General features: G+C 50.8%; 1 protein-coding gene across 1 annotated transcript in view; it reads left to right on the top strand.

Annotated features, from left to right (window-relative positions):
• The first annotated feature begins 8,604 nt into the window (after positions 1 to 8,604).
• LOC140389238 (claudin-16-like) overlaps positions 8,605 to 15,331 on the top strand; it is a 46,309-nt gene continuing 39,582 nt past the window's right edge. The window contains exon 1 of the mRNA XM_072473409.1: positions 8,605 to 8,819. Within this exon, the coding sequence (XP_072329510.1) occupies positions 8,706 to 8,819 (114 nt within the window). The 5' untranslated portion in view covers positions 8,605 to 8,705. The remainder of the gene's footprint in view (positions 8,820 to 15,331) is intronic.

Here is a 15,331-nt window from a genome sequence, read left to right on the forward strand (position 1 = left end):
CTGAAAGGGTGGTGGAGGCGGGAACCCTCACAGTATTTAAGAAGTATTTAGATGAGCACGTGAAATGCCATTGTACACAAGGCTATGCCCAAGTGCTGGAAAATGGGGTTAGAATAGATAGGTGCTTGCTGGCCAGCACAGATGCAATGGGCTGAAGGGCCTCCCTTTGCGCTGTAAAACACTATGACTGTACGGCCACCAATAGGGTTGGAGGATATGACAGAGATAGGGAACAAAGCCATAGAGCTATTTGAAAACAGCACCACGCTGACTGCGGTGGTTCTGGAAGAAAGTCCTCTGGCTTCTTTCCCAGGGAGCTCGGAATGGGACAACGAAACTTCAGCCTTGCAAGAAAGGCCAGGTAAATGAATTAAAAAGAAGCACCCCCTTCTGGATACGTGTCGTTTTGTCTGTTGATGGAGGGGCTGCGGAATCTCAGATTATGGAATGTAAACAGACACCAGAAACCATGGTAACCTGAGCAGTACTCTGTGTTGTGGAACAATGTTACTGCACCTCATGCTCTGCTCCCTGCTTGGGGAATGTGTGTGAAAGGTGGACAGTTTTGAGAACATGCACTGACAGGCAATAGGAATGCAAAACTAACAGTGCAAAAACATGCAGCAACAAAAGGAGTCACAAGAATTAAGGATGCAGCAGGGTTCGTCAATCAGAGGAAGAGCCGATACCAAGAAATATCAGCCTTCCCAAATCCCCGTGAAGTGAAGGAGTCAATACTGAATGCACCCCGCCCTTCTTCCCCCGTGCTTACTGCTCAATAACACCTTGATTTTAAAATTTTCATCCTTGTTAACTCCCTCTATGCCTCACTCCCGACTTAACTGTGAAACCTCCTCCAGGCCGACAATCCACTGAGATATGTGTTCTTCCAATTCTAGTGTCTTGTGAATCTCAGATCTTAACGATCCCATCATTAAAGACCATGCCTTCAGGTCCCTGGACCCTAAGCTCTGCAATTCCCTAAACCTCTCTCCTCGCTCTCCTCATTCCTGATTCTTTTAGTTATCCATTTTAATGTCTCCTTATGTAACTTGGTGCCAAATATTGATTGATAATGCTCACTTTGATAATGGTGCACCTTAGGATGTTAAAGACATTGGGCACGATCTAACGGGAATGTTTCTAAGTGTGGTAGCAAGCGGGAAATGTTGGGTGCACCCCGACAGCTGGCTCGGTGAGGCCGTCACCGGTATCTAACGTTAATTAGGACACTAATGATGCCCCACCGGCTTTAGGCCGCAAATGACTGTACTGCCAGCTGATTTGCCAGGACCGCAACCAACTGCTCCCCGCTAACGAGGGGGAGCAACATTTAAACGGATCCCGCAGAGCAAACCGCAGACAGCATGCAGTCGTGTCACCACGATGATTCGGGGATGTCGACCTGGCCAGACTGATGGACGCAGTGCAGCCCAGACGGGATGTCCTGTTTCCCTGAGGGGTTCGGAATGTCAGCCACAGGACAGCCAGTGCCGTCTGGGAGGAAGTGGCAGCAACCGTCAGCATGGGGAGTGTGACCAGGCGGACCCCCACACTTATGTTCTTGTCTAATTCTGAATAACGGCTGTAGACTTACAGTTAACACAAACACTTTATTCAAAGGGTTTGTTCTGCTTCCAGAGCTCAACCAGATGTAAAACAGTCAAGAGGTATGACCAGTGAAGCTAAGGTAAGCTGCCTATGCTGAGCTATCCCTGTGTGCTGCTGCTCACTAGCTCTGAGCTTCTCAAAGAGGCGGATCCTACCTTGGGCTCGACCCTTTATACCCGTCTCTGATGCTCCCTCTAGTGATGCTGTGGCTGTCACATCTGTGCTGCAGTCCCTGGTGGATGTGCAGATGTATGTACAGATGGACAGATCACTACAACATTGTATCACACGAAGCTGTGCCGGTGGGTTGGAACCAGCCCCCTGGCACTGGTCCCGCCTGCTAACCCAGGAGGGCCTTCCCCCGACGACCCTGCGCCTGGCACCGCCATCACCCACACACCCCATGACACGCCCCAGCATACCCTGCATCCACCAGCACACCCCACTTATGCCCAACGGCACCCACCTGACCCCCAGCATGCCCCCAAAACTGTGCTGTATGAAGCATGTAGCTCACGATGACCCCCGCTCCTGCTTCCCCGCAGGAGAAGTTGACCTGCACCAGTCGGGAAAGGGCCCAGACAGGCGGCAGAGTGCCGGACCTCAGGGCTCTCACCCCCTCCGAGGAATGGGTCCTGGAGGTCGTGGGAGTGGCCGAGGACAGATCTGTGACCGACGCAGAGGTTGGGAGGTGAGCGACCACCACCCACCCTTCCCCCCATGGTGACCCGTCACAAGTGAATTACTCATGATAGGACGATGATCCTGTCCTCTCACTGACCACATGACCATTCTCCCGCAGGATCTCCATCCGATGGAGCCGGCCCATCCGGGGGAGCCCCCTCTCCGCCATCCGGGGGAGCCCCCTCTCCGCCATCCAGGAGAACACCTCGGAGGAGAGCTCCGAGGATTCCGCCATCGCCCCAACAGTATCCCAAACAGTCTATCTGTTAGAAATGGGATGGCCACAGGGGACCCCTGCACGATCTGCCTTCCTCGACTCTGTCTGGTGGTCACCCGTGCCCTTTCTGCCTGTTCGATCCTCACCTGCGGTGTGACCACCTCACTGAATGTGCTGCCCACGACCTGCTCAGCATCGCGGATGCTCCACAGTGAATCCACCCTCCGCTCCAGCTCTGAAAGGCGATTAGTCAGTCGTTGCAGTTGGACACGCGTCCTGCACACGTGGTCACCAGAGACAACTGGAGCTTCCACGATTTGCCAGATAACACAGGAGGAGCATATCACGGGGGCGAGCTCTCCTGTCAGGACTACCCTTAAGCCCTTTATTTACTCCCTTTTTAACAAATATGTATGCTTATATAAGATTATTAACTGACCTCCATTATGCTAACTTTATTTTGTTATAATAACCGGAATTTCACTTGCTTGTCTTCTTTCTCAGTTAATACCGTCCTCAAAATAATAACACGTTTTAAACTCCCGACTGCTTCACTGTGACACTGACGGTGAAGTCAATGAGTACAGGAATCCGACCTTGGTGTTTCGCAAACTCAGCTGGACTCCGCTCCTGCCCCGACTGAGACTGAGCTCCGGTCCTGCCCGGACTGAGACTGAGCTCCGCTCCTGCCCCAACTGAGACTGAGCTCCGCTCCTGCCTGGACTGAGACTGAGCTCCGCTCCTGCCCGGACTGAGACTGAGCTCTGCTCCTGCCCGGACTGAGGCTGAGCTCTGCTCCTGCCCGGACTGAGACTGAGCTCCTCTCCTGCCCGGACTGAGGCTGAGCTCTGCTCCTGCCCGGACTAAGACTGAGCTCCTCTCCTGCCCGACTGAGCTCCGCTCCTGCCCCAACTGAGACTGAGCTCTGCTCCTGCCCGGACTGAGACTGAGCTCCGCTCCTGCCCCAACTGAGACTGAGCTCTGCTCCTGCCCCGACTGAGACTGAGCTCCGCTCCTGCCTGGACTGAGACTGAGCTCCGCTCCTGCCCGGACTGAGACTGAGCTCCGCTCCTGCCCGGACTGAGACTGAGCTCTGCTCCTGCCCGGACTGAGACTGAGCTCTGCTCCTGCCCGGACTGAGGCTGAGCTCTGCTCCTGCCCGGACTAAGACTGAGCTCCTCTCCTGCCCGACTGAGCTCCGCTCCTGCCCGGACTGAGACTGAGCTCCGCTCCTGCCCGGACTGAGACTGAGCTCTGCTCCTGCCCGGATTGTGACTGAGCTCTGCTCCTGCCCGGACTGAGACTGAGCTCCTCTCCTGCCCGACTGAGCTCCGCTCCTGCCCGGACTGAGACTGAGCTCCGCTCCTGCCCGGACTGAGACTGAGCTCCGCTCCTGCCCGGATTGTGACTGAGCTCCGCTCCTGCCCGGACTGAGACTGAGCTCTGCTCCTGCCCGGACTGAGACTGAGCTCCGCTCCTGCCCGGACTGAGACTGAGCTCCGCTCCTGCCCGGACTGAGACTGAGCTCCGCTCCTGCCCGGACAGAGACTGAGTTCCGCTCCTGCCCGGACTGAGACTGAGCTCCGGTCCTGCCCAGACTCAGACTGAGCTCCGCTCCTGCCCGGACTGAGACTGAGCTCCGGTCCTGCCCAGACTGAGACTGAGCTTCACTCCTGCCCGGACTGAGACTGAGCTCCGCTCCTGCCCGGACTGAGACTGATCTCTGCTCCTGCCCGGACTGAGACTGAGCTCTGCTCCTGCCCGGACTCAGACTGAGCTCCGCTCCTGCCCGGACTGAGACTGAGCTCCGCTCCTGCCCGGACTGAGACTGAGCTCCGCTCCTGCCCGGACTGAGACTGAGCTCCGCTCCTGCCCGTACTGAGACTGAGCTCCGCTCCTGCCCGGACTGAGACTGAGCTCCGCTCCTGCCCGGACTCAGACTGAGCTCCGCTCCTGCCCGGACTCAGACTGAGCTCCGCTCCTGCCCGGACTGAGACTGAGCTCCGCTCCTGCCCGGACTGAGACTGAGCTCCGGTCCTGCCCGGACTGAGACTGAGCTCCGCTCCTGCCCGGACTGAGACTGACCTCTGCTCCTGCCCAGACTGAGACTGACCTCTGCTCCTGCCCGGACTGAGACTGAGCTCCGCTCCTGCCCGGACTGTGACTGAGCTCCGCTCCTGCCCGGACTGAGACTGACCTCTGCTCCTGCCCGGACTGAGACTGAGCTCCGCTCCTGCCCGGACTGAGACTGAGCTCCGAAACTGCCCGGACTGAGACTGAGCTCCGCTCCTGCCCGGACTGAGACTGACCTCTGCTCCTGCCTGGGCTGAGACTGAGCTCCGCTCCTGCCCGGACTGAGACTGAGCTCCGCTCCTGCCTGGACTGAGACTGAGCTCCGCTCCTGCCCGGACTGAGACTGAGCTCCGCTCCTGCCCGGACTGAGACTGAGCTCCGCTCCTGCCCGGACTGAGACTGAGCTCTGCTCCTGCCCGGACTCAGACTGAGCTCCGCTCCTGCCCGGACTCAGACTGAGCTCCGCTCCTGCCCGGACTCAGACTGAGCTCCGCTCCTGCCCGGACTCAGACTGAGCTCCGCTCCTGCCCGGACTGAGACTGAGCTCCGCTCCTGCCCGGACTGAGACTGAGCTCCGCTCCTGCCCGGACTGAGACTGAGCTCCGCTCCTGCCCAGATTGAGCTCCGCTCCTGCCCGGACTGAGACTCAGCTCCGCTCCTGCCTGGGCTGAGACTGAGCTCCGATCCTGCCCGGACTGAGACTGAGCTCCGCTCCTGCCCGGACTGAGACTGAGCTCCGCTCCTGCCCGGACTGAGACTGAGCTCCGCTCCTGCCCGGACTGAGACTCAGCTCCGCTCCTGCCGGGGCTGAGACTGAGCTCTGCTCCTGCCCAGACTGAGACTGAGCTCCGCTCCTGCCCGGACTGAGACTGAGCTCTGCTCCTGCCCAGACTGAGACTGAGCTCCGCTCCTGCCCGGACTGAGACTGAGCTCTGCTCCTGCCCAGACTGAGACTCAGCTCCGCTCCTGCCCGGACTGAGACTGAGCTCTGCTCCTGCCCAGACTGAGACTGAGCTCCGCTCCTGCCCGTACTGAGACTGAGCTCCGCTCCTGCCCGGACTGAGACTGAGCTCCGCTCCTGCCCGGACTGAGACTGAGCTCCGCTCCTGCCCGGACTGAGACTGAGCTCCGCTCCTGCCCGGACTGAGACTGAGCTCCGCTCCTGCCCGGACTGAGACTGAGCTCCGCTCCTGCCCGGACTGAGACTGAGCTCCGCTCCTGCCCGGACTGAGACTGAGCTCCGCTCCTGCCCAGACTGAGACTGAGCTCCGCTCCTGCCCGGACTGAGACTGAGCTCCTCTCCTGCCCGGACTGAGACTGAGCTCCGCTCCTGCCCAGACTGAGACTGAGCATAATATGTACATAACAGTAGCAGTAACTTCCCTTGCTACATACTCCTTCCTGCTGGTTCCTGAACTGGCCAGCTTTATTTATACTAGGAGTTTACTAGTGGTTTCTCCGCCCCCCCCCCCCTCATTGGGGAAGCTCATACTCCCACAGGATTGTGGGATAATCATTAGTCCCCAGCCAATGGTAAGTAGGCAGATTATAACAGGGTGCCTGCCTCTTTTTCACTGTTTGGGGGACAAAGTAACAAGGCCCAGTGAAGAAACTAATAATTTAGTTTAAAGGTCCACTTACTTTCCAGCATGTGGGTGGCACGGTATCACAGTGGTTAGCACTGTTGCTTCACAGCACCAGGGTCCCAGGTTCGATTCCCGGCTTGGGTCACTGTCTGTGCGGAATCTGCACGTTCTCCCCGTGTCTGCGTGGGTTTCCTCCGGGTGCTCCTAATTGTCACAATAAAGATTATTATTGTAGTAATAATCTTTATTATTGTCACAAGTAAGCTTACATTAACACTGCATTGAACTAACTGTGAAAATCCCCTAGTCGCCACATTCCGGGGTGCTTGGATCGTGGAGGTTACTGTACCGAAGGGGAAGTGGTTAAATCCTGAACATGCTCAGAAATCCCATGTCTGTGCTGCTGATATCTTCTTCTGTTCCCAGTGTTTAAACACATCCTCTGTGAATTACAATTCAGCAGTTCCACTCTCCCTGCTGGCCCGGTGGGAGAGTGGTCCAGGGTTTGGAAAAACCTGGGAAAACTATGCATCGTTTATCGTGACTAATTTATAAACGGCAAGAACCTGTGAACGTTTACAATTTCCTTGTTTCTACTGAATCTCACACTGAACAATATTTTTAACCCTGTGTGTGTGATGAACTCTGGGATAAAGAAACCAGTCTGAAGGGGAATTAGCCTTTGGTATGACTGCTCATGTACGTGTCAGACCTTATACTGAATATAGTATAACCGCTGTCATCACAGGGATATCACTTTGAGGCACGGTTCGAGGTTAAAGGGTAAGTGACTAAGATACCCCAAATTCCAAAATGTTATGGGAATTGGTGCTGTCTTGTTGTAACTCCAATGAACCGGAATGTCAAAGGTGTTCCATAACCATAACATCAAAATTCCAGTCCAATGCAATGATGGAGCACAAAGAATCCATTTCACTGCCCGTTTGCGACTCGGCTGGCTGCTTTCACTGTCTGTATCTGTTTCTGTGACAAGTGACTCTTCAGATTGTCTCTCCAGCACTTCCTTTATCTTTCCTAGCGTCTTAGCTCCATGTCCCTCCGTACACACACACACATGAATTATACAATCTGAGAATAATGCACCATAGAACCAGCTAATTGGCCAATCCAGTCCTTCCCATTCCACCTGCACTATCCCCAATATCTCTGCAATTTCCTCCTTCAAACATTTAACCAATACCCTTTGAAGGATTCTATTGGAGCTGGCACTCACTGTATTAAAAATACTTTTCCTCACGGCCCCTCCGGTCCTCTTGCCAATCGCCTTAAATTTCTGGCCCCTCCTGATGTTAAACTCCTCAATGAAATGAAAGGTTTGATTGATTGTCACATGTACTGAAGCACAGTGAAAAGTATATTTCTGCGGCCATAGTAGACAAAAAGAATAATCAACAGAGAACATTAATGGTACATCGACAAACAGTGATTGGTTACAGTGCGGAACAAGGGGCCAAACAAAGCAAATACATGAGCAAGAGCAGCATAGGGCGTCGTGAATAGTGTTCTCACAGGGAACAGATCAGTCCGAGGGGGAGTCAAAGCTGTTTCTATGTCTGGATTTGCAATTCTTCAGACTTCCGTATCTTCTGCCTGATGGAAGGGTCTGGAAGAAGGCAATGCCTGGGTGGGAGGGGTCTCTAATAATGCTGTCTGCCTTCCTGAGGCAGCAGGAGGTGTAGACAGAATCATTGTGGGGGTGGCAAGCTGGTGTGATGCGTTGGGCTGAGTTCACCACACTCTGCAGTTTCTTGCGATCTTAGGCCGAGCAGTTGACATACTAAGCCAGACAGGATGCTCTCTATGGCACATCTGTAGAAGTTTGTGAGAGTCGATGCAGACATGCCGAATTTCTTTAGCTTCCGTAGGAAGTAGAGACGTTGCTGGGCTTTCTTGTCTGTTGCATCAACATGAGCGGACCAGGACAGACTGTTGGTGATGGTGACCCCCAGGAACTTAAAAGCTATAGACCATCTCCACTTCGGAGCCATTTATGCAGATGTGCGAGTGTGTCGTGCTGTGCTTTCTGAAGTCGGTGATCAGTTCCTTACCGACTCCTGATCAAAACATTGCGGTTGCTGTTCGTGGAAATTTGGTATGAATGGAGGTTTTTGATTGGATTATGTTTCTATTACAACATTTCTCTTCTGGCATTTATTCCTGTCAACCAACTCACCTGTGCTGTTCCCAGCTTTTGTCCATCAACATTCCTCATGCTCCGATATTCAGATTTGTAAAATAATTTACTAACTATGACCTTTTACTTATCCCAGTTCCCCTCCTGTTGTCCTCCACAATGTCCTTGAGCTCACAGCTGACTTCCTCAATTCTTAAAAAAAAAGTGTGATTTGTATTAATGGGGCAGCTTGATTGGCCAGAGTCTCCGTTCAGGTGATACAGTCACCTGGTAGCCAGGTGACAGTTTGGTCAGAGTCGGTTTTGGACAGGAGTCTACTGTGAGCGAGTCGCCGAACCCTCAGACGAGATCAGGTTGATCTGAAAGTCTTGATTGCGCCATGAGGGAGGTACTCCAGTTTGTCGCTTTCTTCATTTGCCTGGTTTCTGCGGCCTTTCTTATCGTGGCCACATGGACAGACTGCTGGATGGTGAATGCTGACGATAGTTTAGAGGTGAGATAGGGCTGGAGATTTTCCCTGTCCCAAGTTCAGATAAATGTTTCAGGTGCATTTAACTAATGTGTTGAAAGTTTTTTAAATTTCTGCAATGGAGTTAAACATGTTCCTAAATTTAAAATGTAGTTGTTCACGGGATGTGGGCGTCGCTGGTCAGGCCAACATTTGTTTCCCATCTCTATTGCCCATGAGAAGGCGGTGGTGAGCTGCCTTCTTGAACCGCTGCAGACCATGTAGTGTAGGTACACCCACAGTGCTCTTAGGGTGGGGGTTCCAGGATTTTGACCCAGCAACAGTGAAGGAACGACAATATCTTACAATACTGAACATATATTTATTTTAGATTTTAACAAAACCAATCTTATCCAAGCAGTTTCTCCTAAATCTGGCCAACGTTTTGGATGAGATGGTGCAGGGATCTTGGTAAGTCCAAGAGGGGAGAGGCAATGCAAACACCAATGGATCTCCTGATTTTTGCATTCATTAATTTAAATCGGGGTTGAAAGATACGTAAGGAGATTAAGTGGTATGGACGGCACGGTGGCACAGTGGTTAGCACTGCTGCCGCACAGCACCAGGGACCTGGATTCAATTCTAGCCGTGGGTCACACTGGCTGTGTGGAGTTTCTACATTCTCCCTGTGTCTGTGTGGGTTTCCTCCGGATTAGGGTAGCATGTGGCACAGTGGTTAGCACTGGGACTGCGGGGCTGAGGATCCGGGTTCGAATCCCGGCTCTGGGTCACTGTCCCTGTGGAGTTTGCACATTCTCCCCGTGTCTGTGTGGGTCTCACCCCCACAACCCAAAGATGTGCAGGTTAGGTGGATTGGCCACGCTAAATTGTCCCTTAATTGGAGAAAAAATAATTGGGTACTCTAAATTTATTGAAAAAAAAGAAAGGGTTTCCTCCGGGTGCTCCGGTTTCCTCCCACATTCCAAATATGTGCAGGTTCGGTGGATTGGCCATGCTGAATTGCTCCTTAGTATTCAGAGATGTGTGGGTTATGTGGGGGAGTGGGCTACGTTGGATGCAGACTTGGATGGGCTGAATGGCCCACTTCTATGATACCAAAGTGGACAGATGGAGTTAAGATGTAAAATGAGTTGGATGATCCCATTGAATGGTTGAATGAGCTTGAGGGGCTGAATGGCCTCCTCCTGCTAAATTGTAACAGGCATGAGGGGGTTGAATTGCTTTCTCTCATTCCTATGTTCCTGTAAGGGGATCAATCACAGCTCGCTCACTGTGGAACAGTTAAGGAAGTGTCAGTGAGGCTAAATCAAGTGTAATTTACTGATCTAACAGCACATTGTGTACATTCGATCCAGGGGTGGCGTTACTGGTCAGGTAAGGTCACAGCTGGAGCATTGTGTGCAATTTTGGTCTCTTTATCTGAGGAAGGTTGTCTCCCTGAGAGCCCTCTGTGTCTCAATAAGGTCACCTCTCACTCTTCTAAACTCCAATGAGCACAGGCCCAACCCACTCAGCCTCTACTCAGAAAACCCCTCCCAACCCAGGATCAACCTTGTGAACCTTCTCTGCACTGCCTCCAATGCCAGGACATCTTTCCTTAGATAAGGGACTAAAATGATTCACAGTATTCCAGTTGTGATCTAACAGTCTTGTACAGTTTCAGAAAGACTTTCCCATTTTTACAGAAACATAGAAAATAGAAGCAGGAAGAGGCCATTCACCCCTTCGAGCCTGCTCCTCCATTCATTCTGATAATGGCTGATCGTCAAGTTCAATACCCTGATCCCGCCTTCCCCCCCCCCCCCCCCATATCCATAGATCCCTTTAGCCCCAAGAGCTGGATCTAATTCCTTCTTGAAATTACACAATGTTTTGGCCTCAACTACTTTCTGTGGGAGTGAATTCCACAGATTCACCGCTCTCTGGGTGAAGAAATTTCTCCTCACCTCAGTCCTAAAAGGTTTACCCCTTATCCTCAAACTATGACCCCTAGTTCTAGACTCCCCCACCATCGGGAACATTCTTTCTGAATCTACCCTGTCTGCCTGTCACTGCCTGTCAATCAGAAAATGACCCATTTATTCCAACTTTGTGCTTCCTGTCTGCTAACCAGCTTTCTATCCATCTCAAGACACGACCCGTAATCACATGCACTTTAACTTTACATATTAATCTGCTATGTGAGACCTTGTCGAAAGCCTTCTGAAATAAACCACATTCACCAGTTCTCCCTGGTCAACACTACTAGTTACATCTTCAAAGAATTCTAGTAGATTTGTCAAGCATGATTTTCCTTTAGTAAATCCATGCTGACTGTCTGATTACACCCCTGTTTTCCAAATGCTGTGCTATGAAATCCTTGAGAATGGACTCCAGCAACTTCCCTACTACCGTTGTTAGGCTCACTGGTCTATAGTTCCCTGTTTTCTCTCTACCTCCCTTTTTGAATAGCGGGGTTACATTCGCTACTCTCCAATCTGTAGGAAACATTCCAGAGTCCAAAGAATTTTGGAAAATGACCAATGGATCTACTATTTCCAGTACCACTTCCTTAAGTTCTCTGGGGTGAAGATTATCAGGCTTTGGAGATTTTTCGGCCTTCAATCTCATTATTTTCCCCAAAACCATTTCTTTACTGGTACTAATTTCCTTCAGCTCCTCACTGAACCTTGTGTTTCCGACACATCATTCATGGCTTCCTTTGTGAAGACAGAAGCAAAGTACAAATTTAGTTTCTCTGCTATTTCTTTGTTCCCTGTTATGAATTGCCCTGTTTCTGACTGTGAGGGGCCTACATTAGTTTATTAATCTTTCTCTTTACATACCTATAGAAAGTTTTACAGGCAATTTTTATGTTCCCCGCTAGTTTCCTTTCATATTGTATTTTCCTCTTAATCAATCCCTTGATCCGCCTTTGCTGAATTTAAACTGTTCCCAATCCTCAGGTCTATTGCTTTTTCTTGCTAATTTGTATACCTCTTCTTTGAATCTAATACTATCTCCAATTTCCCTTTTAAGCCATGGTTTGGCCACAGTTCCCTTTCTACTCTTGTGCCAAATAGGAATAAACAACTTTTGGAGTTCACCTATTCATCCCTCGAATGCTGCCGTTGCCTGTCCGCTGTCCTTCCTTTCAGTAATGTTTCCCAGTCCATCATCGCCAACTCATGTCTCAGACCATGATAGTTACCTTCACTGAGATTCAGGACCTTGGTCTCAGAATCAACTAACTCACGATTCGCCTCAATAAAGGACTCTACCATATTATGGTCACTGATCCCCAAACTTCTCACAACTAGGTTGCCAACTAATCCTTTCTCATTGCACAACACCCAGTCCAATATGGCCTGTTCCCTTGGTGGTTCCTCAACAGATTGGTCGAGAAAATCACCCTGTATACACTCCAGAAATTCCTCCTCTATTGTACCGTGACTAATGTGAGTCACCCAATCTAATGCTATTCCCAACATTATCACTGCAATTCGGTGGTCTGTATATGAGCTCTACCAATGTTTTCTGCCCGTTGATGTTTCTTCATTCGACCCAGACAAATTCCACATCATCTGTACTAATATCTTTCCTCAATATTATATCACTATCTTCTTTAATCAACAATGCAACTCCACCACCTTTTCCTTTCTGTCTGTCCTTCTTAAACACTGAATAGCCTCAATGTTTAGTTCACACCCTTGGTCACCTTGGAGCCACGTCTCCGTAATCCCAACTATATCAGATCAACTATGCAGTATAATTTGGATAAGTGCGAGGTTATTCACTTTGGAAGCAAAAACAGGAAGGCAGATAACTACCTGAATGGTTGTAAATTGGGAGAGGGGAGTGTGCAGCGGGACGTGGGTGTCCTTGTGCACCAGTCGCTGAAGGTAAGCATGCAGGTGCAGCAGGTGGTAAAGAAGGCTAATGGTATGTTGGACTTCATTGCGAGAGGTTTCGAGTATAGAAGCAGGGATGTGTTGCTGCAATTATACAGGGCCTTGGTGAGGCCACACCTGGAGTATTGTGGGCAGTTTTGGTCTCCTTCTCTGAGGAAGGATGTTCTTGCTCTCGAGGGAGTGCAGCGAAGGTTTACCAGACTGATTCCAGGGATGGCGGGACTGTCATATGAGGAGAGATTGACTAGGTTGGGATTGTTCGCGCTGGAGTTGAGAAGAATGAGGGGGGAGCTCATAGAGACTTATCAAATTCTAACAGGACTGGACAGGGTAGATGCAGGGAAGATGTTACCAATGATGGGTGTGTCCAGAACCAGGGGGTCACAGTCTGAGGATTCAGGGTAAACCATTTCGGACAGAGATGAGGAGACATCCACACGTGTCCCACACGTGTCCCACGCCATTGGGAACTCGGCTGGTCAGGGCCGGAACATCGGGGGGGCGGGCCTCAGGCAATGTCCTGAGGCCGTCGATACGGCGTTTCGGAGGGGGCGGAGCTGCCACCGGGTTGGTCGGAATCGGGTATTCCCCGGCCGATCGCCGACCGCGATTTTGGTGTCGGCAACCGGAGAATCCAGCCCCATGGGTTTAAATCCCATTTGGAGACTTGAACACTAGGTTGACACACCCAGTGCAAGGAGTGCTGTGTTGTTGGAGCGTCTGTCTTTGGGACAGATATTAAACAGTGGCCTTACCTCAGGAATGGACAAGATCCAATTATTTCAGCAAAGAGCTGGGCATTTGCAATTTAATCCCTCAGCCAATGGCACTAAAGCAGATTTTAGTCGTGTCTGTGGGATCTTGGTTGCTGCATTTCTGCCTTACACCAGTGGCTACTCTTTGGCTATAAAAGCCTTCACAATGCCGGATATTGTAAAAAGGTTTTGACACACAGGTCATAGAGTCTGCAGCACAGAAAGACCCTTCAGTCCATCGCTTCTGCCCAAAACTACCACCTAACTATTCGAATCCCAACTCCCAGCACTTGGCCCATCGCCGTGTCTGCCCTCCAATTGCAAGTGAACATCTAAATACTTCTGAAATGTTCTGAGGGTCTCTGCCTCCACCTTTCAGGCAGCGAGTTCCAGGCTCCCACCCCCCTCTGGGTGAAAGGTATTTCCTCACATCCCCTCGAAACCTCCTGCCCCTCACCTTAAATCTCTGCCCCCTGGTCATTGATCCCTCCACCAAGGGGAAAAGTTTCTTCCTGTCTCCTCTATCTGTGCCCCTCATAATTTTATACATCTCAATCCTGTCCCCCTCAGTCTCCTCTGCTCCAAGGAAAACAACCCCAGTCTATCCAATCTCTCTTCATAACTAAAACTCTCCAGCCCGGACAACATCCTGGTAAATCTCCTCTGCCCCCTTTCCAGTGGCTATCACATCCTATAATGTGGATTCCAGACCTGCACACACTACTCTAGCTGTGACCTAACCAACGTTTAAAACAGTTCCAGCATAACCTCCCTGCTCTTAAACTCTATGCTTCACCTAATCAAGGCCTTCACCTAATCAATACCATTGGCCTTCTTAACCACTGCATCTACCAGCCCTGATACCATAAGGGACCAGCAAACATGCACACCAAGGTCCTTCTGATCCTCGGTGCTTCCTAGGGTCCTGCCGTTTATCCTGTATTCCGTTGCCTTGTTTGTCCTGCCCAAGTGCATCACCTCACACTTATCCAGACTGGAGCCCGTCTGACCAGCCCGTCTATACCCTCCTGTAATCGGAGGCTATCCTCCTCACTATTTACCAACCCACCAATTTTCGTATCATCCACAAACTTACTGATCACCCCTCCTACATTCATATCTAAATATTTATATAAACCACAAACAGCAAGGGCCCAACACTGATCCCTGTGGGACCCACTGGACACAGGCTTCCAGTCAGAAAAACACCCCTCGACCATCACCCTCTGCTTCCTGCCACTCAGACAATTCTGGACCCAATCCTTGGATCTCATGGACTCTTTCCTTCGCTATCAGCCTCCCATGTGGAACCTTATCAAAAGCCTTGCTGAAGTCCAGGTAGACTACGTCAAATGCATTTCCCTCATCTACACACCTGGTCACCTCTTCAAAAAATTCCATCAAGTTGGTCAGACATGACCTCCCCTTAACCAAACCATGCTGACTGTTCCTGATTAATCCCGGCCTCTCTCAATGCAGATTAATTCAGTCTCTCAGAATTGCTTCCAATAGTTTCTCCACCACTAACTGACTGGTCTGTAGTTTCCTGGTTTATCCCTTCCTCCCTTCTTGAATAATAGCAACACACCTCCAGTCCTCTAGTATCCTTTCATGTCCCCATTTTACTCTCCCTAATTTCCTTTTTTAAGTTCCCTCTTGCACATTCTATACGCCTCTAGGTCTTCTGCTGTTTTGAGCCCTCGATATCTGCCATAGGCCTCCCATTTTCTCCTGATCCAATGCTGTATATCCCTCCATATCCATGGTCACTGGATTTGTTGATTAGAATACAGTGTTCCTGTATTCTCTCTATTTCCTTCTTGAATGTGTCCCACTCTTTCAGATTTATCTAAAAGTGTCTTTTCCCAGTCCACTCTGGCCAAATCATATC

This window comes from Scyliorhinus torazame, chromosome 14 (assembly GCF_047496885.1).
Source record: "Scyliorhinus torazame isolate Kashiwa2021f chromosome 14, sScyTor2.1, whole genome shotgun sequence".
Lineage (NCBI taxonomy): Eukaryota > Metazoa > Chordata > Chondrichthyes > Carcharhiniformes > Scyliorhinidae > Scyliorhinus > Scyliorhinus torazame.